General features: G+C 46.0%; 1 protein-coding gene across 1 annotated transcript in view; it reads left to right on the top strand.

Annotated features, from left to right (window-relative positions):
- TTLL6 (tubulin tyrosine ligase like 6) overlaps positions 1-17,633 on the top strand; it is a 62,938-nt gene extending 45,305 nt beyond the window's left edge. The window contains exons 13-18 of the mRNA XM_048516383.1: positions 515-703; positions 5,943-6,099; positions 7,633-7,920; positions 12,216-12,582; positions 13,255-13,388; positions 16,797-17,633. Of these exons, the coding sequence (XP_048372340.1) occupies positions 515-703; positions 5,943-6,099; positions 7,633-7,920; positions 12,216-12,582; positions 13,255-13,388; positions 16,797-16,883 (1,222 nt within the window). The 3' untranslated portion in view covers positions 16,884-17,633. The remainder of the gene's footprint in view (positions 1-514; positions 704-5,942; positions 6,100-7,632; positions 7,921-12,215; positions 12,583-13,254; positions 13,389-16,796) is intronic.
- The last annotated feature ends 8,688 nt before the right edge of the window (positions 17,634-26,321 follow it).

Genomic DNA, 26,321 nt, shown 5'->3' with positions numbered 1-26,321 from the left:
GGAGCAGGAATGCCGCACACTGAGGAGGAGGGAGAGCGGCAGAATCGGGGTCACTGTGTGGTCGCCGCTGAGGTAGTGGGGAATGTGGCAGGCCCCCATGTTATTTGACGCGAATAGCACACAGCAAATGGTGAGTGGGGAAATGACCCTTGTCAACTTCCCCCTACTGGGGAACTAAGCAGAAGCAAGGAGGCAGAATTCCCATCTGCAGGGGATCTAGCGTGGTGGCCTTTTCTCCCGGCCCGGTATTTTCTACCTCTGTGAGAGGACAGCCAGGAGAGAGCAGAATAGCACTTTAACAACACTGATTTGCTTTCAGATTTTCTGTGTCTGTTAAAATAAGCAAACAAGTATGCAAAGCTATTGCGAGCCGCACTTCTGCCTTTGACCTCCATTTCCTTGGGCACAAAACCAGAGAGATCTGATTTAAGAACCCAAAATGGAAGTATAAGATTGAAAATGGAAAGATTTCCCACTGTGGACTTAACCGTTGTACTTGGTCGGTTTTTACCAGGGCCGAGGAATACAAGAATTGCCGAGCAGCTTGGCTTAAGCAAGCAGAGAAATATGAGGAGAAACACATCGGGGGTTACCGCCGAATTTACCCCGCTCCTGATTCGGACAAATACGATAAGTTTTTCCAGCACCACAATTCGCTTTTCCAAGAGACAGCAGCTTCCAGAGCACGGGAAGAGTATGCCAGGTAAAAAAGGCCTGTTGGATATGGGGCAGAATGGGGGGTTTTTTTTGTGGAAGATGGCTACGTTTAATCCCATTTATAGTCTTTGCCGTGCTGTAGCGGCCTCCGGCTTAAGTTACAGTTCACTCCCTCTCTGTTTGGCATCCAAGGCAGCCTTCACGGCCAGAACAGATGTGACAAAGATCATGGATCTCCACCGGTCTGTAAACAATAAACTGTGCATGCGCAGCTGCTATCCAGATTAGGGCTGAGCTGGAAGGGCAGAATGGATTTAACCCTGCAAGCCCCACACCCAGTTTCACTCATTGAAACCCGGCTCCCCACTCTTCTGTTTTAAAGGAAAGAAAGATGCTTCCTTCTAAAAACTGATTTGGAAGTCCAAGTATTGGCATCTTACTGTTGTCTTTGTTGTGTGTTTTTTAAATGCATGGCACAAAAGTTATTTCCATGAAAGTGCACAGGAAGTTCTGAGTCCCACACCGGCTTCCCAGAATGCTGTCTTTCTCCAGCAAATTCCAGACTAGGGTGTTGTGGGATTTCTGGACTGTATGGCCGTGTTCCAGTAGCATTATCTCCAGATGTTTCGCCTGCATCTGTGGCTGCCATCTTCAGATCCTCTGAAGATGCTACTGGAACACAGACATACAACCCGGAAAACCCACAACCCCCTAGTGATTCTGGCCATGAAAGCCTTCGACAATAAATTCTAGACTGTTCCTCCTTATTCCAGACCTGTTCCTCCTGGCAATTTCTGAGGTTTTATCCCCCAGAGAGACTTTGTGTGCGTGGATTCATGGATCCAAGATGCGGCTGGCCTCCACTAGGACCAGGGCTTTTACAGCCCTGGCCCCTGCCTGGTGGAATGCTCCCTCCAGCTGTCCGGGCCCTGCGGGACCTTAACAAATTCCACAGGGCCTGTAAGACTGAGCTATTCCACCGGGCCTTTGGGGAGGCCAGCTGCTGATATCCGTGCCCGTTAGCAACAACTAAGGCCCACTGTTCCCCTCTTAGAGGAGTTTAGTAGTCGGACGCCATCTGTATTTTAACTTTTTATTTTGTACGATTTTAACTATCCACTTGTTTGTTGTTAATGTTGTGAACCGCCCTGAGCCCTCTGGGGGAGGGCGGTATATAAGTGGAACAATAAATAAAATAAATAAATAAATATATGTTCTAAAAAACTATTCCAAAGCAGTTTAGATGGCGATAAAAATCCCACTCCCACCCCTAGCCCACCGGAGGCCGGGACGAAGTACCACACTCAGCCTGGCTGGCCAAATGCCTGGCGGAACAGCTTTGTTTCCGAGGCTCCAACCAGTTAGCCTTTCAGACCCTTTCTTTCCTCTATCTCCACACATAGAATCATAGAGTTGGAAGAGACCCTAAGGGCCATCAAGTCCAACCCCCTGCAATGCAGGAACACGTAATTAAAGCACTCCTGACAGATGACCATCCAGCCTCTGTTTAAAAACCTCCAAAGAAGGAGACTCCATGGTCTACACCACACTCAGAGGTAGGGCATTCCACTGTTGAACAACCCTTAATGTCAGAAAGTTTTTCCTGATGTTTCGGTGGAATCCCTTTTCCTTCACCTTGAACGCATTACTCCTGGTCCTAGTCTCTGGATCAGCAGAAAACAAGCTTGCTCCCTCACCAACAATACATCCCTTCAAATATCTAAACATGGCTATCATGTCACCTCTTAACCTTCTCTTCACCAAACTAAACATGCCCAGTTCCCTAAGTCTCTCCCTCGTAGGGCGTGGATTCCAGACCTTTTCCCATTTTGGTTGGCCTCCTCCGGACCCGTTCCAGCTTGTTGATATCCTTAGTAATGTTGATGTTTTGGTGGATCAGGCCTCTGCAAGTTGCAATCAGAACTTGGCCTCCCACGTAGCCACCGTCCAGTGTGTAAAAAATCTGATCACAGATACCCAAGTGTCCCATTTGTTTTGACCCCATGAAACACATTTGGGCACTGCATATTCTGAATGCTGTTAAGGAAGGAAGGAATTTGGAAGGAACATTTGAAAGAGTATCCCAACTCATTCATTTGCCATAGGATCTGGTTTCAACAAAGGCAATTAAAGTCACACCTATCAAAAATAACCCTTGTGACTGCAGCCCAGTTACAGCACCAGGTAGTAGTGCAATGGCTTTTAGACAGAATATCAGCATAACTATTAAAGTGTTAAAGTAATGCAATATACTACAATATTTCTTTTAAATAACATAACATTTAATATTTTGTTTTGCCCTCAAGTCACAACTGCCTTGGGGTGACCTCTGGGGAGGTTTTCAAGGCAAGAGCTTTTCAGGGGTGAATTGCCATTGCCTGCCTCCTTATCAGAACCCTGGTATTCCTTGGAGATCTCCCATCTATATACTTTCTAAGGTCAAGGCTGAAAGTATGTGACTAGCCCAAGGTCACCCAGCAGGTTTCCATGGCGGAGTAGGGATTCGAACCGGGGTTTCCCAGATCCTAGTCTAACATTTTAACTACTACGCCTCGCCGGCTGTCAAAGGTTTAGATAAATCAGTTGTGCCCAAAATTTTTGTGGGCTGCTGCCCCCTTGATTCCATAAACTCATCCCCCGGACCCGCTACTACTCTATAAAAAGCATTATTCAAAACAGTGGTTTGCATGACTCTCTAAGGAAGATAATGACAAAAGAATAGTAACAATGGATTGCACATCTGTTCCAGATTCAATTGAAAGCTTTTAGTTTAATTTATTCAGCAAAATTGATGAACTTGAACCAGCGATGCCAGCCTTTCAAAGTCAGGAAAAACATTCTGATAGTTTCCACCAGATTTGCTAGCATGTTTTTATAGCTTGATCTATTGTAAATAAGGGACCAACACAATTGAAGGGGCCCACCTCCAACACCTTCCTGTCATCACCTTGTTCTTAGTGCCCCCCAACCAGGTAACCCCACTACCCCCCACGGGGCAGTACCTCCCACTTTGGGAATCACTGAGATAAAGTTTAAATAAGACCTAATTTATGACTTTGTATCTCTGAACGTACTTAGTGACTTTAAGGGTCCACAGGAGATATGACCAAGATTACTCAGCCACAGAGCCAGGCGCAGGCATTTTGGTATTTGTATAAAATATTAACTTGTTCCCATGTGGATGCTGGGGGTCCTGAGCATGGATGACCTCCATCCTCGGGATCAAGGGCAGTTCAAGTTATGGGCAGCCCAGGCTGGGGAGGCACTAGGCCTTAGTCATCTCCCCAACTCATTCTGCTGGCATGGTATAGTGCAGTGTTTCCCAACCTTTTCGACATCACGGTACCCTTGACCTCACTCTTCATACCTCACGGTACCTCTGCCATCCCCCCACCTTACCCTCCCATTGCCCCTGCTTGCCACCCCCCCACCTTCTCCTCCCAGGGTGAAGGGAAGCACTGGGAAGGGGGGTGCGGGAATTGACTGCTGACCTTGTGGCAGGCCCTGCCTCCTGGGCCAGCTCCATGTTCTTGCTGGCGCCGGTGGGAGACGCCACAAAAGTGAGGGGGGCCTGTAGTGTTACTGCGGAATCCCTGGGACATGCTCACGGTGCCCCAGGGTATCACGGAACCCTGTTTGGGAATCGCTGGTACAGTGGTTAAGAGCAGGTGCACTCTAATCTGGAGAACTGAGTTTGATTCTCCGCTCTGCCACTTAAGCTGTGGAGGCTTATCTGGGGAACCAGATTAGCTTGTGCACTCCTACACATGCCAGCTGGGTGACGACTAGTCACAGTTCTTTGGAGCTCTCTCAGCCCCACCCATCTCACAGGATTTTTGTGGGGGGGGGGAAGGAGTTTGTAAGCCCCTTTGAGTCTCCTTGCAGGAGAGAAAGGGGGATTTAAATCCAAACTACTACTACTACTATTACTACTTCCTCCTCTTCTTCAAAAGAGGTGTGGCTGGCCTTTCTCCCAGGTGGTAGGCACCCATGCCATCAGTGACCAGGACTTGGATAGGAAGGCAAGCCCACAGTCGTTCTCACCTTGGACCAGATCATCACTGAAGTTCTGGAAGCAACAATGATGGCAGGCCACCCCCCACCCCTTCCGTGAGGCCTTCCTCAAGTAGTTCTTCAGTGCAATCCTCAAGAATGTTACTCCAGTCTAAGCCCATTCATTTCCATGGGCTTAGACTGGATTTACTCTGCAAAGGATTGGGTTTCTTGTGCAGCAAAGTGGCCCTGCTTGTGATTCCTTTTCTATGGCTTGTACAAATCTGTCCAGCTTCTCCCGAATTCTATCATCTGGGATAGCCCAGCTGAAACCCTAAGAGCATTGCTGGATGAAATGATTTCCAGAAACTGACGAGAAGGGCAGGAAGATGATAGCCCTTCTTATTGTGTGTTCCCGGCATCAGATGCGAGGAGTCAAATAGTGCCTTTGAACGTAGAGGTCTGTTTAGCTGTCATGACAGGTGATGATACAGCTGCTAACCAGGAATTTGTAATCCTTCCTAAAGGCATCTAAGCCACTGCCCATCATCCTAACTTGTGGTAAGAAGTTATGAGTGCGCTGCACACTGTGAAAATTTTCATATGTATACTGCCTGTGTTCCTGATTGGTAAATCATCTCCCCTCCGAGAGCTATAGAGAGCTATGGGGGGCAAGGGGGGATGCCTAACCCTGTCAGCACACAGAGGGGGCAGCAACAGCAGCAAATTATACAAAGAAAAATATGTATATAATTTAGAAGGGGGGAGCGTCAATTTAAAAAAATGTAGATCTAGTCCTGGAACCCAGACCCAATTTCAGATTTTATATATATATAATAATTTTCAGATTTTATATCTATCTATCTGTCTGTCTGTCTGTCTGTCTGTCAATCATAGACTTGAAAAGGCGTCATCTCTATTTTAGATAGAGATAGACAGACAGACAGACAGACAGACAGATAGATCTAGCTCTGGAACTTCAGACCCAATTTGTAAAAAAACCCCACACGTATAGTTTGGCCTTCTGCTGGAAGCCAAGAGTGACCTCATAAGCAAGTAGGTGGCAACCTGGGGACTGTAACTCGCCCTCTTGGCTTACCTGTTCAAGGACATCGCATTAATTACTCCTGTTGCAGTTCTACCGGGGGGGGGGGGTGCCCCAAGCAACCACCTCACAATGAGCCCCTTTTTGTGAGCCCACAGGAGATTTAAGGAGATCCACACGTTCAATGTATAGTTGGTGTGAAGCCTTTTCCCCATCCCAGACTTGTCATATCTTATCTTATCAACAGGCAACAACTCCAAGAGTTACGCCTCAAGCAGGAACAAAAAGCAGCTCTGTCAAGGGAAAAAAAAGTAGAACTCCAGGGAGAGTCCAGCGGAGAGAAGATAAAGGTTTACCGGCAAAAGATGGTATCCAGAACGACTGTGGCGAGAGCCTGTGCCCAGGTGGGACAGAAATGGGAACCTTCCCCCTGATAATTATTTTCCCCACTATCCTATCTAGTACTTCTTATTCTGTTGAAATAAGAAAAGAAATGGAAAGGCCTTTTGAAGTCCACATGACTAAATCAATGGCTGCGACCTAAAAGGAAATAGATGGGACCAGGTGGGGCTTTGCTGAGCAAGGATTATGCTGGACTATTGGCTGTGCAGGTTTTTTAAAATGTTGCTTTGGGAGCAGCTGCCACCCCAGCACAAAAATCTGCACTGCGTTACTGGTTTTAAATTGTGGCTGCCTCCTGAGGCCGCCATTTTGTGGCCGCCATTTTGTTGCTGCTTCCACCGTGCCATGTCTGAATTCCAGAAGTACCTGAAGGCTGAAAAATGTTGAGGATCCCTAACTTGGCCATGCAGCATTACATGTCTATGCTTAAGTCACCGGAACCTGCAGTCTTGCCTGTGTATTTATTTAATTTATTTGCAACATTGATATTCAACCTTTTCCCACAGGCTGCTGCTTTATGGAGGTTTTTAGGTTTCGCTGTGGCACTTGGTAGAGTTTGAGCTACAGGCATGTTCTAGGGTTTTAACTGGTATTTAATTGAACTGCACTGCTGTTTTTCATTCGGAATTGTAAGCTGTCCTGAGCTGCTAAAGGAAAAACACATTTAAATAAATTAATTAATTGGAAAAAAATCTGAATAAAAATAGAGAGGGGCAGATGCAAAAAGAGTACTAAAGATTTGACGGGGGAGAGGAAATGTAGGGGCATAGATTATTACTCAAGACTTGTCGGTCAGAGAAGTGAAGGAAGGAAGAAAGGAAGGTTATATGACTACTGAGTGAATAGAAATTGGGGGCGGGGGCATATGAGGAGCGGGAGAGGAAGAGACAAACTCAATGAATCCTGTTTCAGTAGCTGAATTCAAACACCTGGTCTCTGATTGCTGACATTTGGCATGTATTTTCCTGGCAGTCAGGCCAAACACTGACACTTTGTATGTAATCAGAGGACTGGTGTCTGATAGGAGAAAGATCTGTTTCTCTAAATCAGACGTTGAACTCTGGTTCTTAATAAACTTACCCAAAAAATGTAGCTGTAGGTTAAGAATACAAAAGGCAAAATATAATGCAATGCGGAAAATTTTCCACTGTGGATTCTCCAAACATACAGGCACATAATGCCATTGGCATTTGAGAACATTGAACAGCTAACTTAAGCTCTGGGTGCTAGCATATTGCTAGCATATATAGCATATGGGTGCTAGCATATATAGCATATGGGTGCAAATGTCCCCAGGCAGTGCCCATTTAATCACGGGGGGGGGGGGGGGGGGGGAAAACTCAATTCTTGCCCGGGCTCCATTTTCTGTCAATATACCGCTGGCTGGACCTTTGGGAAGAACTAATGCCACTAGGCAATATATGTTAGTTAAAATGATTATTGACACCTCTGTTAACTAATAAAACCTGACCTGTGGATCTGAACCTTTCTGTATGAATTCAATACTGGTTTGTCTTTTCCCTCTCCCTACTCAGCCTCAGTCTGAGCCCGGGACTGCTGTTCTGCTTCAAAACTTCTCGGACGAGCAGGAACCCAAGAAAGAAGCTGTCTGTGTGAATCCAGATCCCTTGCAACCGGACGGCCCTGGGTCAAACAGCTGTCTAAGAACACGCGAGAAACATCCTGTGAGGCCTTACAGTTCTGAGCCTGATCTTACGAGACAGAACTCACCCAGTACTGCAGAGCCGTGTAACTCGAACCCAGAACTGGGGGATACCATTAGCAGCCACCGCTCTGCAACAGATGTGAACATCATCCCAGTAGTAAGTTACAAAGCTGGCTGCATTGTGTTTCAAATCTTGGGCCCCTTCCACACGGGCCATTAAACCCAGGCTGGGGACTGGAAAAAAAAACATTTTTTGGGGGGGGGGGGACTTCACATTGCTCCTGCCCCATGTTAACTCCCCTGGGTTTTTTGAGAATCACGCTATCTGTGATTCTTTGGTTTTAATATGGGTTGCAGCTGCTCGCGAGCGAACGGCTGCCCAGGAAGCACTTTACTCAGCCACGCCTCCCTTTTTTGTAATGTCCCCACCTCTCTGCTGTGTAGCAGGGATGTCAGCATGGCTGTGGAGGTCCATGCCTACGCAGCAGAAGGAGGTGAGTAGAAAAAAAACTACGCCTCCATGCGAAGGCGCGATGGCAACCCACGTTGCTTCTGCGGGTTCCGTTTGCTTCCTGCATGAAGGCATGCAAATGGGTAAACAGGAGAGTGGGTTGCTTTATCCCGACTGCAACCCGCTCTGCCTGTGCTGTGCAGAAGGGGTCTCAGTTCTGCATCAGGCAAGAAACTCAAAGCCAGCCTGTTGCCAAGGGTCGTTCAAAAGCCTTTGTCTGCTTGCTAGTCTTGCTTGGTTCAGTACAGTACTATTTAGATATAATGGGTTGGATCTAGACTAAAAAAATTTGCCACTGAAAGGCACTTCCATCAGTGGAACAGAACTTTCCTGCCTCCTACGGTAGCCCACTGAGCTTCCTGAGTAGGGACCGTCTCTCTCTGTATGTCCCTGCTCGGCCTCTGCGCTGTGCAGAGGCAAATTTACTGGTCGCCCCCCCCCCCCCCGGCCCCTCTATGATGTGACTAGTTTCCACCTCTGCCTTTACAGCCTTGTCCCCTGCCTGGTGGAACACTCTCTCCCTGGCCATCAGGGCCCTGCAGGACATTGGACAGTTCCGCACGGCCTGCAAAACGGAGTTGTTCCACCAGGCTTTGGGGGAGGCTGGTTGCTGATTTGCCGTCCCATCCCCCACCCCCCACTATTCCCTGTATATCACTATGGCTGGTCACCACTTTGTTGTGTCCAGTCCCCTCCTGGGGTGTGTGTGTGTGTGAAGGTCTGTTCTAAGTTGCCATCTGTTATCTGGTCTTTTTGTTGTAACACTGTGTAAATTATTTTGGGTTTTAATTATGTGATTGTATTTATATGGTTTTATTAGTATTTATTAGTATTTTATCTTCTGTACACCACTCTTCAGGGTATATAAAATTATCAATCAATCAATCAATCAATCAATCAATCAATAAACAAACTAGTGGGGGATCCTCAAGAATGGCAGAATCAGCAGATCAGGGGTCCGCAACAGAAAGAGGAAATCCATGGAAAGTACATCTCTCCTTTTTGTTAGTGGCTGGATCCAAACCACTATCTCTGAGCAGAGAACGGGATGATCTGGATCAAAGAACCTGGATCTCATAAGGAAAAAGCTTCACAGATTTCACATGGGTCAAATTTTTGCCTCATCCAAGTATTTTTTACCTGTCTGTATATAACTATATGGTACAGTGGTGGCAGCTTCCATATATTAAACACAGATGAGAAACTTGATTAGTTTGCTTAAACTAGACTATTGAAGTCCCCGAAAGTGGGCCTGAGTTTGAGATCAGATTGTCTAACCTGGATCAGCCTCTAACAGATGAGTTACTGGTTCTCTAAAAGATTTCATTTCATTTCAATTTTAATTTATACCCCGCCCTATCCCCGAAGGGCTCAGGGCGGCTAACAACATAATAAAACAAGAAACATTATAATAGAATAAACAATAATAGCAATAATACATACATTAAGAACTAGATCAAAATACTCAAATGGCAACTTAAACAAGAACAGCAGTACTAGAACAATACATCAGTACATTAATACGAAATCCCTATCATAGCAATACATCAAAAAACCAGTATATTAACAATGATTTAACAATATATTAACATGTGAGAAATCAATACATGAACAATCAGTACATTTACAATAAATCAATACATTTAAAACAATATGTTCAATAATGTATTAACACATTAACACTACTCTGGTAGGACTAAAACTATTTCACACTAAACTATAACTGCTGCAGAATCAATCTAGTAATGTTACAAAAACCCAGGACTCATCTAACCAGTAATGGTTCTAGTGCAAATAAAATCCAAACTAGCCCCACCACTAACATCAACTAACCTACTACCTAATCTAAGCTAGACAATAACCATACCTAATGGGTGCTGTGTGGTTTCCGGGCTGTATGGCCGTGTTCTAGCAGCATTCTCTCCTGACGTTTCGCCTGCATCTGTGGCTGGCATCTTCAGAGGATCTGATGTTGGGAAAGCAAGTGGAGTATATATCTGTTGGAGTGCCCAGGGTGGGTGGAGAAACCTTGTCTGTGAGTAACAAAGAGGCAACCAGGTCAATAGTTGAGGGCGTCTGAATAGAAGTATGAGTAACAATGAAGACTATAGCATGGGCGTAACACTGGAGATAGCAAGGTCACTGGTGGGAGCATCTGAATAGAAGTATCCTGGCCTTTGTTTCTTTTGTCTATGGTCATCCTGTGTTTGTGTGGAGCTGGTTAGACACTGTCTTGACTCTAGTATTTTTCAACACTGGCAGCCAAGTTCTGTTCATTTTCATAGTTTCTTCCTTCCTGTTAAAATTGTCCATGTGCTTATGGAAGTTTGTTAACCCTTTTGCTTCTCTGTGTAGTCTGACATAGTGGCTTTCAGAGTGGTCCAGAATTTCTGTTTTTTCAAATAATATTCTATGTCCAGGTTGGTTTATCATGTGTTCTGCTATTGCTGATTTTTCTGGCTGAAATAGTCTGCAGTGCCTTTTGTGTTCTTTTGATGCGATGATACTGCAATGCGCTGCGTTTGGTGGTTCCTATGTAGACTTGTCCACAGCTGCATGGTATGGGAACCACCAAACGCATGGTATGGGAACCACCACCACATAGGAACCACCTTTACTTTACACTAAAACCACTGACTAACTAAATCTCTTCAACGCCTCCATGGCTGGGTCGATGACCAGTGGTCTACTATCTCAAGCCCATTGGCTCTCTCACTGCCAATGTGCCAGGGCTCCTGTCGTTCTCAAATGTCTCCAGGCTCGGCTGCTCAAGATTGCCCAGGCAGGCACTATTGCTGTTTTGGGTTGCTGCCACCAACCCCCACAATCCTGTGATGATCCCAGCCAACAGTTGTAATTGGAAGGCCTCTGCCACCGGCCCCCTCTGCTGGGTTGTTGCTTCCAGGCTCTGCCGAGGGTGTAGGCGCAAGTAAGGGTGCCTCATCTCTGCTCTCGCGCTGGCGGGGAGCTGCTGCTCCCATTGATGTTCGGTGGGCTTTGAATGCACAAATTAATATAAACTCTACAGGGCTTATGTGAATAACTAAGCAGGGAGACCTCTGTATCCTCTTTCCCACAGTTTTTTATGTTAACATTGATGCGGAGAGTAGTCCTTTAACTTTCTCAAGCTATGCACACTCTTGGCCATGCAGATATAAAAAGGAGAATGGAGTTTTTCTTACTTATTTGGGGGAGGTGTGTTCCCGCCCTATTCCCGAAGGCCCCGGCAAAGGTTCAGACTGGATAATGAAGATTTGATTTTCTGTGCAGCTTCTTAAAAACGTCACTTTGACAAGAGCTGGTACCACAGCACAAGGATCTTTACTGTGTGATTGAATGTAAACTGTGGACGCCATTTTCTGCCTGGCTCCGTCTCTTGGGGTGGCCATTTTGTGACTGCTGCTACCACACTGATGAGTTTCCAGGGGAAAAAAAATCCACATAGATTATTGAAGAAGAAGAATTTGGATTTATATCCCCCTGTTCTCTCTTGTAAGGAGACTCAAAGGGGCTTACAATCTCCTTCCCCTTTCCCCCTACAACAAACACCCTGTGAGGTGGGTGGGGCTGAGAAAGCTCTGAAGAGCTATGACTAGCCCAAGGTCACCCAGCTGGCGTGTGTTGGAGTGCATAGGCCAGGGGTAGGGAACCTGCGGCTCTCCATATGTTCAGGAACTACAATTCCCATCAGCCTCTACCAGCATGGCCAATTGGCCATGCTGGTAGGGGCTGATGGGAATTGTAGTTCCTGAACATCTGGAGAGCCACAGGTTCCCTACCCCTGGCATAGGCTAATCTAGTCACCCAGATAAACCTCCACAGCACAAGTGACAGAGCGGGGAATCAAACCCGGTTCTCCAGATTAGAGTGCATCTGCTCTTAACCACTAGGCCACTGCTGCAGGTAGGACTCTCACAGATCTGCTTTCTCGCCTTTACCAGCTCCAGTCACCAGATGAGTTTCCCAGAATATTTGAAAAAGAAAGCCCCAGCCCTCCCAAGCAGCTTCCAAAGATGTGGCAGCCTCGTTCCGCCAGTGCCATGGCAGCTAGACGGCCTTTCTGCAACTCCGCATCGGTTAAAAACATTCAGCTTTTCAGAACCGGGCATGGCCAAGTGCATGCTCATGAAATCATAGCATCCCCACGTTTACCTGTCCAAAAGTTGAGAATGAATTCCTCAAAGAGCCACAGCAGAAAGAGAACTATGTTGGTCTCAGAATTATTCAACAAGGTCAATTTTACCCCAGCGGAAAACCCTCTCAGGCTTTCACATCAACACCAGCCGTGTCCACTCACCAACAGAGCACGTGAGTGCTGGTTTCTTGGCTTCCTGGCATCTGAGCATCTTGTGTATCTGTCTCAAAAGGGGGGCGGATGGGGTGTTTGGCTTTGATTTGGCAGAATAAAAGATAGGCCTGTCTGTTGGTAGACTGTCAGATATCCACATGTTCTTCCTGAAGCATTGGGTGCACCCAGGAACTTCCTGCTGTGAGGAACTGGGTATGGGGCCACTGGCACAGGATTTTGTGTAACACAGAAAATGGCAGGAGATGGCCTGCAGGGAGGTGGGAAGGCGGGGCTCGGTGTTGTGCGGCTGGCACACATGCCATTTTGTCATGGGGGGGGGGGTAGTGACCAAAAGGCGTGTGCCTGGGGACATGGGTGATCCCATGTCCCTATAGGCTGCATGCCTCTGACTGCAGAGGTTTTTTAGCTTAAAGTGGGATGGGATAAAGATAAGGGGGTTTTGTATCTGTTTCTTTATTTTCCAGTAAATACGAATGGGACTTGGTTGTGGAAGCAAAATTTATGGTTGTATGGAAGAAGTACCCCCCACCCCCTGGCCACCCCAGTTCTTTAGTATTTGTCTCCCACATGGCCCTCCAATGTTACCCTATACGATGGCGGTTTTTGCCGTTATCTTTTTGTCTGTTCTTGCATGTCGCACATGTGTGCAGTCTCACTTTTGTGTTGCACAGAAAGCGCCCTCCTCCCGAGAGATCTCCATCTGAGCAGTAGGAACTCGTCCTACAGAAGGCAGGCAAAAGGCCACAATATTCACTTCAACGTACGAAATCCAGTCTTTCCACAGCACAGCTTGGAAGACCTCCTGGTAATCTCACGGATGGATCAGCAGTCCAAGAAAATGGACAGTCCAGTGTTGGGAGATATCCCAGGGGCTAAATAACAGGCAAGGATGACTACTAGCTTATAGCTGCAATTCTGAGAACGTTTTCAGGAGATCGTGCCACACTGAATAACATAGGACTTGCTTCCACGTCAAGCGATTTACATTAAATCCTGGTGTGTTGCGAATGGTAAAACTATAGAGACAGGGTGACTTTAAGGCAGGAGAGCCTTCCATGCAGTTGTCTTACTGCAGCTGCCTTTCAGAACTGTGTTTATATCACTTGATTTTTTAAAAAATGAACTTCTGCACAAACGCAAGACAAGCTATGTGGTTTGACCTGGGTAAACCGTGCAAAATTATTCAGATTTATATACACTTCCTCAGAGGTGTATCTAGGGCAGTGGTGGCGAACCTTTGGCACTCCAGATGTTATGGACTACAATTCCCATCAGCCCCTGCCAGCATGGCCAATTGGCCATGCTGGTAATAGATGGGAATTGTAGTCCATAACATCTGGAGTGCCAAAGGTTCACAATGGGGCTAATGAGAGTATGATCCTGTATCTAGATGCTCAAAAAAAATTCCATATCTGATCTAAAGGGGGAATATGTAGCCCAGTGCAAAATCTGAGTTTTCTGTCCCCCCTCCCCCGGTATGGATGGCCACCCTCCTCCACCATGACCAAACAATGTTTTTTCCACCAGATCATGAAAAAGTGTATGGCCCCGGGGGGAAGGAGGAGGGGGGCTTTTCCACCCCCATGTGGCTAAATGGCCACAGCCCTGGGACATTTGACCCCATATGTCCCCCTGGGCGGTACGCCCCTGCACTTCCTTAATTTGAAAAATGGATTCTTTTTCCACCTTCCATAATGACAGGCAACAAGATGCACCAGACATTAAAATCTGATTCCCTAAACACTGAAAACTCTTCTCAGCTCTGACTTGGGCTCCAGCAGCTCCACCTGGGTGTCGCGAGCCAATTGTTCAATACTTACTAGCCTACCTTAGCAACTGATGAGGGCTGTCAGCTTACCCTTTATCAAAATTGCAAACTGAGACTCTAAGGATAATGAAACCCAACCATCCCACTTCCTGTTTTCACCCACTTCAAGCGTCGTTTCTAACACAATTGTAACGCATAGCATAGTTTAAAAGTCTGTGCCCCAATAATTTTATTTGTCATTCGGAGGGGAGGGGGATGAAACCCTTCATAGTTTTGTCTGTAATCTTCAGAAGCCATCAGATACAGTTGCAGGTTAATCTAGAAAACAGGGTATAAAACAGAAACAAGGAGAAGTGAAAATGTAGGCTGTCCCTGACAATCAGTGGACCAATCATGAAGGAGGAGGAGGAGGAGGAAAAGGAAGAGGAGGAGGAGAGTTGGATTTATATCCCCCCTTTCTCCTGTAAGGAGACTCAAAGGGGCTTACAATCTCCTTGCCCTTCCCCCCTCACAACAAACACCCTGTGAGGTAGGTGGGGCTGAGAGAGCTCAGAACTGTGACTAGTCCAAGGTCACCCAGCTGACATGTGTTGGTGTGCACAGGCTAATCTGAATTCCCCAGATAAGCCTCCACAGCTCCAGCGGCAGAGCGGGGAATTAAACCCAGTTCCTCCAGATTAGAGTGCACCTGCTCTTAACCACTACGCCACTGCTGCTCTCAATGATCATTTGAGGGGTTACATTACAAGCTTCACATTTCACACCACCCATGGGTTGGAGAAGGTGGTGCATTACAAACGGAATTCTCTTAAGTCCCCCATGAGCATGATCAGATAACTGTTAGGTCTCAAACCTTGAAGCAACAAATGGACTCTGTATTGTTGATTAGCAGCATTTATTGATAGTCATCGAAGCACCCAGCTTGACAAAGCCAGATCTGGCAAATCTGGCTTCTGCTACCCCCTTTATTCCAACGTTAATCCCCGCTCCCATTTTCCCAAGAAATGTGAGAAAGAGTTAGTTTGGAGCTAAGGTGCCCCAAGGTCGGCGATAGATATAGAGCCACCTGGCATTCTGCCCACACAGGATAATGGAAACAATCCCAGTTCCCGTTAGACCAAAGTGTCAGGGGAAAGCCTAATTCCAGTGTGTGAAGCCATGAAGCAAAGATCCAGGAAAGAATGTCCCAGAACATCAATGATAACATATAGCAGGCTGGTTACATATATCTTGTAGCAATTACATTGAGCTAGGAATGCATCTCAGTCACCTAGATACAATTCCCCCTGACAATAACCTTTTATTTTTGGGTAGCAGGTACCACATATGCACCCACAGGTCTTTGACCATGCGTGGAATACAGCATGTATTGGAACAACTGGGAAGAGCTGCTGTTTCATTTAACTGTGTAGATTTGAAAGTGGATCACCATCACCTGCTTTGACCTAGAATGGCAGATGTGAAGGAAGGTCTGCTACTGCTCAGAAGGCTTTGCAAGAAACCAAATTCATGCAGATGCTGTTGGCATAGAAGGCAGGGCAGTCAAGTATTGTCAGCTTGCAGTGGGAAGGCATGTCCAGGCAGAAGTATACACAGTGCTTCAAAGGAAGTGGTGTCCTAAGACCATTATTACTGTCCCCAAACTCTTCTGACTGGAGGAGGAAACAGAACCACAGTACTCCCCATTTCATATTGATTACGCTTGCTAAGACCACAAACTAACTCTTGGGAGAAACAGGAAAAGAATGAGGAAAACAAATGTGCTAGATCCAGCCAACTTTCCACTCAATCTCATCCAATCCCCCCCCCCCCCTTATTACAACACTATGGTCCCTTCTGCAAATGCACAATAATGCACTTTCAATCTGCTTTCACAATTGTTTGCAAGTGGATTTTGCTATTCCGCACAGCTTCAAAGTGCATTGAAAGTGGATAGAAAGTGCATTATTCTGCAGGTGTGGAAGGTGCCTTATGCCACCTGCTTTTGTACATACAGGCTCCGTGTTCTCCATAATTAGCTTTTTGGGCGATCAAATGGTACCTTTTCTTCAGGGATTCTTTAGGCTGATCCTGTATTGAGCAGAAGGTTGGTCAAGAAGGCCTGTCTATCCCCTCCCAGCTCTATGATTTCATTTTTCACCAGCAGTAAAGATGGTAGGAACCAACCCCCCCAAAAGCAAAGGATTGAGACACGTGTCATCTAGATGGGGACTAATAACAGAATGAAACAAACATTATAATGAGAGGACCCCTCGTGTGGATTGTTTGTGCAGTTCTTAAGAGATACTCAGCGTTGTTGAATTTGATTTAAGCTCCCCGTGTGGTTTTCCCAAACAAAAGTGAGGAATGTATCTAATGAATGATCAAGAGTCTGTTGGCAACAACCCTGAACAAAATGGAACCTTTGCCTATCATTTGTCCACAATTTCCTTTCCTTTCTTCTAGGATCTGAGTGAAGCTTTTGCAAACAACAAAGGGAGGCTCTGGAACCCAAAATGTGCTCCTTTTATTGGACATCTGTTGTCACTTTGAACTGTATCCTTTCCAAATGTACTCCTATATAAAGGCGCTCCATGCACCTGATGAAATTTGGCATGTCAAAGAGGTTGGGTCTTTGTAGACCAAGTGGGTTTTGAAATAATGGACACTCCTGGCGCTCTGGTCCCTGAAGAATTATCTGATTGATGCCGTTGCTGTTTTGCCATCTGAAAAAAATTCTCTTCCGTTCATTCCCATGAAGGTGGCTGCTGTATTAAGCCAACTTCGGATACTAGAGTGTTACCCTTCTGTGTGGCTTTGTCATAACCTCTTCAAGACGTACAGTCGCGTTTCCATGCTTTGAAAAATGATTCCCAGCAGCCAAACTGGACGTACTTTGCAGTTGCATGATTCTTTCACATGAAAATCAGCTTATACTGCAAGAAGAACGGTTCCGGGGGATGGTCTGGTAACCTTCTTTATCTCTTTGTCCACAAATACCCAACTCGTGGGGGGATAAACGAAATCCCCGTGTTTCCACCCCCCCCCCCACCAGAGGAGAAGAGCAACTGCTGGACCAGTTTTGAAAAGGCAAACAGCTGGTGGGAAAAGAATGATGTAGCTCCATCTTCCAAGGTTCTTCCGCTCCCACTGCTGAGACTTTCATAACACACTCCCCCACCCCCTGGAAAAAACCCCATCAGGGAACAGAGATTTATTTTAGCATATAGTTAATAGAATCTCAATAAAGATTCAAGCACAGAGGGGTGGGACTTCTCCCACTGGAATAAAACTATCTTGTATATCTTTGGATTAAGAATGCAGTGTCTGTCATAATTATTGGCTACCAATCCAGTTCTTTTCCGTGGTGTACCCTTTGCAGTACGGTCATATATCTTTGTTACTAACTTAATTCCTTCTCCTCAAACCTTGTCCCCATTTTCATTCTCCCACAGTGCTCTTTGGCAGAAGGAGGGGTTGATGGAGCATCTCTTGACCTGTGCACAAGCCCCAAATGGCCTGCAAGCAACAGATGGGCAGACATATGATTGGTGTGATGGACGAGCTATGCGCAAAGAAATGTGCGTGTTAACTGCGCAGCACAGAGTCTGGTATTTGGGGCAAAGTCCCTGCAAGTGCAGTGTTTATTTTGTTTTTAAAAGCTGATTTATAGTTGTGATTACTGAGAGTCAAGGGATTGGGGCTTCCTGGCAGGGCCGAGTCTTTCCTGGCAGAGCAGAAGTGTGATAAAAACCTGTAATATTCAATGCCTGCTTTTCCGTGAAGGAGACGAGCTGGTTTTTACACGCCACTTTTTTTTATCGTAAGAAGTCTCAAAGCAGCTTACAACTACCTTTCTCCCTCATTCCCAACAGGCTCCTTGCAAGATAGGAAGGGATGAGAGAGTTCTGAGAGAACTAGCCAATGGTCATCCAGCAGACTTTATGTGGAGGAGTGGGGAATCAAATCTGCTTCTCCAGATCAGAGTCTGCTACTCTTAACCTCTACATCACACTGGCTCTCAGTGAAGAAAGTGAAGGAATGCTCTGGTTATCATGCGGGTGCAGCTGTTAACATACCAGAGTCAATGTGGTACTTGGAATAGAAGCAGGTGTGATACTATTCCAGAGCTCACATATAATGCAGGCCAAGACTTGACATCCCTTTACATATATCGGGTTGGCTCCAACCAGCTTTTTAGAAAGGAAGGAAGTGTCTTCTTCAACCACCCAAAAAGGCTATGAGAATCATGGAAACTGCCAACACAAAAGCCATACGGGATGCTGGTTGTAGTGTGGCAGGAGACTGGGGAGGAGGTTAAATTAAAATTTGTCTGGATCCATTGGGTGGTATCCTATCTTAGGCTGAAGGAAGTTCCTCCAAAGAAAATCCTCCAACTTGTATCTGACATGGGAATATTTACAAGGGTGTAGCTAGGGAAAATGGAGCCCGGGGCAGTCTCCGAGATTTCTACCTCACCCCATGGATCCCCGCATCCTTGGCAATGGCCTCTGCTGAGGCTGGCAGGGTGGGATGAGGGGGAAGGAGGAGGGGTGGGAGTGATTTTCTGCCCCCATCTGATCCCGATGGTGGCCGCCAGGGCGCCTATCCCCACCCAGCCCATGGAAGCTACGCTACTGGATCTTTGACTCTTGAAGGCTGACTCCCTCAAAATCGTGTTGGTTTTTAGGAATCTACCAGACTGCTCTGTTCTGTCATCCAACTTAGGTAACTTCATCAATGGAAGATGCGCTTAAATTGAAGCAATGCTCCTTAGGTTAGAGGAGGGCTTTAAACTTTGCTTAATAGGGTGGTAGAAAGGATATTGTCTTCCATGGGCCTTATAAATGTGGTGGACCACGTGGAGGTGTCTATAACTTCCTGTAGTCAACATGTGAAGCTTCTTGATTCTTTTCAGTCATTCATGCTGTGCGTATCACTCAGAGAGCCTGCGTGGTATAGTGGTTAAGAGTGGTGGACTGGGTTTGATTTCCCACTTTTTTACATGAGCAGCAGACTCTAATCTGGTGAACCAGGTTTGTTTCCCTGCTTCTCCACATGAAGCGTGCTGAGTGACTTGGGACTAGCCAAAGCTTTCTCAAACGTCTCTCAGCCCCACCTACCTCACAAGGGCTCATTCCGCACATGCAGAATAATGCACTTTCAAACTGCTTTCAGTGCTCTTTGAAACTGTGCGGAATGGCAAAATCCACTTGCAAACAGTTGTGAAAGTGGTTGGAAAATGCATTATTTTGCGTGTGCGTATAGGGCCAAGGTGTCTGTTGTGGGGAGAGGAAGGGAAAAAGTTTGCAAGCCACTTTGAGACTCATTACAGTTGAGAAATGTGGGGTTTAAATCCAAACGCCTCCTCTTCAACGTTCTGCATCACATTTCTCACTCCCCTCCCACTAGCCTGCAAACTAACAAAAGCAAGAATCCCAGTGGGAGGGTTGTGGGTAGGGAAATGGAAGGTCCAACATCCTCTGAGCTGCCATATCATTTCTGGGAAAGCCCAGATGTGATTAAGGTACCTTTAGGAACCAGTGGAAATTCTGTGGTTTTACCATAGAGTTTCTAGGGATTCTTAGAACGGCCCTACATTGTTACCACAGAGGGAGCTGTTTTCAAGCAGTGCCCTGGAAATACAGATTCAAGATGGATGCCATCTTCAGCCCTGTACTGCATTCATTGCCTATAAGAAAAGGATCTGTCTGAACCTTGACATTTCTATGGATATCCTGGTATGTCCTTCTCTTAGGCTCATTCCGCACATACAGAATAATGCACTTTCAAACTGTTTTCAGTGCTCTTTGAAGCTGTGCGGAATGGCAAAATCCACTTGCAAACAGTTGTGAAAGTGGTTTGAAAACGCATTATTTTGCATGTGCGGAAGGGGCCTCAGCTATTTGGAAAACAGTGGACTTTTCCTGAGAAACAGCCACAGTCCTGAGACCCAAGTGCACCTGGTCTCCTTTCACAAAGGATATGCTAACACCAACCAAGTCGATACAAACAAAGCTATCTGTCAGCTATTCTCTACCTTGTTAATTATATCACTCCTTTCCTGCTCTATCTCTGGAAACGATCACCTCACTTTGATTTGGAATAACTCTGGAACTATGATCTCATCAGTTCCACCTTCAATCTAATCAATTGCTTGACTCTCTGTGGCTTGAGTCATTAAGCCAAATGTCCCCTGTATTCTCCCAGGTGACAAGAACTTTCTTTGTTTGGGGAAGATTAGCTCTCTTAACTTTGTTAGAGGCTCAGATTTTCCTATTATTAGGCTGCTCCCCCTGCAGACTTTGCTCAGTGTTTCTTGACTAGCCTCTGGTCTAGTTACACTGTGCCCAGTGTATTCTAAGGTAGACTGGTCTACCCCTTTCCTTGGAATCCAGCATGGGCTCTGTTTCTGGACCCTTCCTCTTCAAGCAAGGGTAATTATTGCCCTTCCAGCAGTAAATTTATATTCCCAATCTTCTCAACTCTTTCTGCATCATAGGAATCTTCTAAATTCTCTGTGTGGTTGTGTTTTACCATTTTGAGTGTGTGAGTTTATTATTTTATTTTCTAATAAAAATTGTTAAGATCTCTTGCAGAAACACACCAAGAAATCTTAGCAGTAAATTTCTTAAATACCTTAAATAAGGTATTTCCTGCTAATTCCCCATCCTAAGAGGAACAGACCTTAACATTTTGGGTAACAATATCACTTCCAGGCTTTCTTTGGAAGTGACATAGCAGTGCAGAAGATGCCAAAAGGTTTGTGTGTTTTTTAAATTCTCCTGCTACTTCTCAAAGTGGCAGCAGGTAATAAGAGCTAGAGGTAAAGGATTCCCCCAACTCCAATGGGGGAATGGCAAATCTAATCTCTATATATTTTCTAAGATACATAATAACTATAAAGAAGAAGAGTTGCATTTATGTCCCCCCTTTCTCTCCTGCAGGAGACTCAAAGGGGCTTACAAATTTCTTTCCCTTTCCCCCTCACAACAAACACCCTGCGAGGTAGGTGGGGCTGAGAGAGCTCAGAACTGTGACTAGTCCAAGGTCAAGAAATTTATGAATGGAAACGTGCGTCTCAAAGAGCATGTCAAAAAATGGACCGGAAAAATTATACAAGACACACGTATGCTTCTAAAGTGGCATTCAATGTATTACCCTCTTATATTTCTAATCATACATAAAATACAAGTGCAACAATGCTTATTTGTATTTCTATTCCAAGTGGCATAGAAATCGATGTTACTCTCTGAGTAACAAGATTTAGAATGACAAGGATAATGGCAAATACGGAGCACTGAAGAAGGCATCGAAAAGCTTTAGTTACGCGACTAGCTTCTGCTTGCTGAACTTTTTGCTTGCTGAATTTTTCTCCGCATTGCAACAAGGCTCCTTTAAATGGACTCCAGAAGGAGATCACGTAAGATTTCAGCCACGTATCCAGAATAACAACATACTCTTGAAGAATAAGAACTTTGTAAATGTCAGGATAATATCCTATGACTATGGTTTTGGATACAAATATATGAAGAGCAGGACTAATACGTTGGACTGTTTTGAGTGTGCACTAAACTGAGAGTGAACTGTTTCAGCACGCGTGAGAAAATCCCTGCGCTCCTTCTAAGGAAGTCCACTTGGAATAGAAATACAAATAAGCATCGTTGCACTTGTATTTTATGTATGATTAGAAATATAAGAGGGTAATACATTGAATGCCACTTTAGCAGCATACGTGTGTCTTGTATAATTTTTCCGGTCCATTTTTTGACACTAGTCCAAGGTCACCCAGCTGACATGTGTTGGTGTGCACAGGCTAATCTGAATTCCCCAGATAAGCCTCCACAGCTCCAGCAGCAGAGTGGGGAATCAAACCCGGTTCTGCTAGATTGGAGTACACCTGCTCTTAACCACTATGCCACTGCTGCTATAAGTGGCATTGCAATTGTGGCTGCATCTTAGGCCTCATTTACCCAGGTCTTATTCAACCAGTCAAGATTTAGAGCTTTACTGGGGGCAAGCTTCAGTTGGCTATAACTCCCAGCTATGCAAACCAGAGACTACACCAGGAGTCCTCAAATTGCAGGACCTTTGGGCAATTTTGAGAAAAGGCAGCAAGTAACCTGGAAATGGCTGTATTAAGGAGGGTAATAAAATTGGTTGGCCTGAGCTCAGTCAGCAGATATTTTGAAGTTCCAAGCTAAGCATTCTGAAGAAGAAGAGTTTGGATTTTATCCCAGCTTTCTCTCCTGTAAGGAGACTCAAGGTGGCTTACAAGCTCCTTTCCCTTCCTCTCCCCACAACAGACACCTTGTGAAGTAGGTGGGGCTGAGAGAGTCCAGAGAGAACTGTGACTAGGCCAAGGTCACCCAGCAGGAATATAGGAATGCGGAAACACATCTGGTTCACCAGATAAGCCTCTGCCACTCAGGTGGAGGAGTGTGGAATCAAACCCAGTTCTCCAAATTAGAATCCACCTGTTCTTAACCACTACACCACGCTGGCTGCCAGTATTCTGTGATTGCGGAGGATACTTTCTAAACAGGTGCACCCTGCAGATGCAAAGAGGATGCCTCCTTGTGTCTTCTAAAGATCTCCTACTCCAGCTAAGGGGAGGAAAGCTAGAACTGACTCATTGCTTTGATGACAAGATTGTTTGGGGTAGACATCAAGAAACACACTGGGGAGGCACCATGGCACCTATGAGTACCGTGTTGGGCATTACTAAATGATCAAGTGTTGTAACCTTCCCACTGAGCCATTCACAGGACTTGGTATCTCCTATGGAGGGCAGCTGGGAGGAATTCTTGCAGGGTTACATGTTGCAAGACGGACAGTGCAGCCGTGCAGCCAGCAAAGCACAAAGGGGGTTACCAGGAAACCCGTCTCAAGCGTCTATTGGCTGCCCACAGAGTAGTACTTGAGGATCAAGGCATTGGGATGCTCACTTGCAAATAAAAGAGCTGGCTTCCCAATGATTAACGTTTAATGACAGAGCGAGGAAAACACGAGGTGACTTCCAGTCTGAATAATCTCCACCAGGGTCTGAGTCAGCAAAGATGGTGGGGGCTGGGAGACCAATAATGAATGACATGCCAAGGAAGAGCGTGTTCCGGGAAAAGGAGGAGGCGGCAGTTATGCCCTTGAAAGACCAGAGAAATCTGCTCCCCCCAACCCCCCTGCTTCTGGCGCCGCTGAGCCACAAGATGGAGGCAGCGCTGAATGCTAAGATGGCCCACCTTCCAATAGAGTGTGTGTGTGTGTGTGGGGGGGGATCAAGCACAGCCCATCTTGAGTGTTTCCTCCGTCTTCTCCTTGTATAAAAAGATTCCCTGCTGAGATAAACCAAACGGCCATTGTCCGTCTGTCTTTGATGTGTGTATTTTGGACGCTTTTCCTATAAACTCCTCTGCCCCGAAGGCTTACGACCTTGCCTCATCCTGGCCATAGATAAAGGTTTTTTATTGGCCTTTATTCCCATCATGTTGTTTTTGTCATTCCGGTTCTGTAGCGATGTTTTCAAATACGCTGCCGGATTTTATTTGAGTAGACCAGTTGTACACCGAAAAGAGCGAATGGGGATGTGACATTTATAAACAGTTTTCCAGGGTGAAGAAGGGGGCCTTCTGTCTGTCGAGTGCTTTTTAATCCCGTCCTTCCTCTCCAAAGAGCTCAGAGTAGTATAAGTGGTTCTCGCTTCCTCTGTTTTATTCTTACAATGATCCCGTGAAGTAGGTCGGGCTGAATGAGAGAGAATGTGACCACCTGAAGGTCACTCCATTAAAATTCCCAGCTCCGGGTTGGAAATACCTGGAGATTTGTGGGGTGGAGTCTGAGGAAGACAGGGTTTAGGGAGGGGAAGGGAAGGGGGGGAACTTCAATGGAGTGTAATATAGGCTGACCAGCCGTCCCGCTTTTGGCGGGACAGTCCCGCCTTCACAATTTGTCACGCGTCCCGCGGGTTCCTTCCATTGTCCCGATTTTTGGGAGGCTGCCGCACTGCCTTCTGGGGCACAAGTGACAGGGTGGGAAACGGCAGCGCCCCAGAAGGCAGTGTGCTCCTGTGGCTGCACATGCAGCAACCTACCTTCGTCCCAGGTTCACAAGGTGACCATCTGGTCACCTTAGTGTAATACCATAGAGAAGGGGTGTCCAACTCTGGCAGTTCAGATGTCCATGGACTACAACTCCCAATTGGCCATGCCAGCAGGGACTGATGGGAGTTGTAGTCCGTGAACATCTGAAGCACCAGAGTTGGACACCCCTGCCATAGAGTCTATCCTCCAAAGGAGCCATTTTCTCCAGGTGAATTGGTCTCCGTCATCTGGAGATCAGTAGTTGTAGTGGGAGATCTCCATCTGTCACCCAGAGGTTGATGACTCTCTGCCCAATGATCTTTTGTGCGGGAGGGGAGATTCAAAAACCTGAGATTCTAGTCTGATATTCCAACCCACTATAATACAACATAGGCCATAAGAAAGTATGCCATAACAATGGCCTCTCAAACTTGCTGGAGGGTACTGGATGTTGCAGTAGCAGCAGCAGCAGCAGTAGAAGAAGAGGAGGAGGAGGAGGAGGAGGGGGGAGTAGTAGTAGTAGTAGTAGTAGTTTGGATTTATACCCCCCTTTCTCTCCTCAAAGGGGAGATCATCAATCATCTTTTCCTTGCCCCACCCCCACAACAAACACCCTGTGAGGTGGGTGGGGCTGAGACAGCTCTGAAAAGCTGTGGCTAGCCCAAGGTCACCCAGCTGGCATGTGTTGGAGTGCACAGGCTAATCTTAGTTCCCCAGATGAACCTTCACAGCTCAAGTGGCAGAGCGGGGAATCAAACCTGGTTCTCCAGATTAGAGTGTACCTGTTCTTAACCACCACGCCACTGCTGCTCCTCGTAGATGAATTATTAATCCTGATAAAAAGGAAAATTAAGGCAAGGAAAGGAGTTCTCACAGTGTTTGAAAGACTAGAGTGATCAAGCTGTGTGAGTGTGTACAAAACAAGAGTAAAACACCAATTGAAGACAGAAAATAGAACCATAGAATTACCAAGTTAGAAGGGGCCAGACATGCCATCTAGTCCAACCCCCTGCTCAATTCAGGATCAGCCTAAAGTAACCTTGACACGTGTTCATCCAGCCACTGCCAGTGAGGGGGAGCTCACCACTCCCCTGCGCAGCTGATTTCCTAATATCCAGCTGATACCTTTCTGTCCATAATTTATATCCATTACTGCTCTGCTGCTCTATCCTCTGCTGCCATCCTCTGTGCCAGCTTTTCAGATATTTAAAGAGGACAATCAGTTTACCCCTCACACCGTGGTGTGAGTGCCATCATGGTGTAGAGGTTAAGAGCATGTGGATTCTAATCTGGAGAACCCGGTTTGATTCCCCACCCTTCCACCTGAGTGGCTGAAACTTATCTGGTGAACCAGATGTGTTCCCCCACTCCTGTTGGGTGACCTTGGGCTAGCGGCTAGCCACAGTTTTCCCTGAACTCTCTCAGCCCCACCTACCTCACAAGGTGTCTGTTGTGGGGAGAGGAAGTGAAAGCAGCTTGTAAGCCACCTTGAGTCTCCTTACAGAAAAGAAAGGGGTTTATAAATCCAAACTCCTCCTCCTCCTCCTCCTCCTCTTCTTCTCCTCAACCTGATCTTTTCCAGATTGACATAATGATGTAGCAACAAGGGGCAAAAGTATTAATTGACAGCAGTGACTATTGGTCTTTATCTCTACAAATATATCCTCATGAATCTGGAAGTTTGCAGCATCTGAGATATTTTTAAAAAAAAAACAGGTTTAAATTGTGAGACTTTAGCCACAGCACATGAGATAGGTACCAGGCATATATTATTTTGATTTGTCATCTAACGAATGGAACAACTTAGTAAATCAGAAGTGAAAATCTTATTTATTTTAGAAAATGGTCACTTTGCCTCTTGGGATAAAGTACCCTGGGCAGCCTGCAAATATGATACACACACATGCATACCCAG

The sequence above is a fragment of the Sphaerodactylus townsendi genome, linkage group LG15 (assembly GCF_021028975.2).
Source record: "Sphaerodactylus townsendi isolate TG3544 linkage group LG15, MPM_Stown_v2.3, whole genome shotgun sequence".
Taxonomy (NCBI): domain Eukaryota; kingdom Metazoa; phylum Chordata; class Lepidosauria; order Squamata; family Sphaerodactylidae; genus Sphaerodactylus; species Sphaerodactylus townsendi.
The sequence above is the reverse complement of the archived record's forward strand: the minus strand, read 5'-3'. Positions and strand labels throughout refer to the sequence as shown.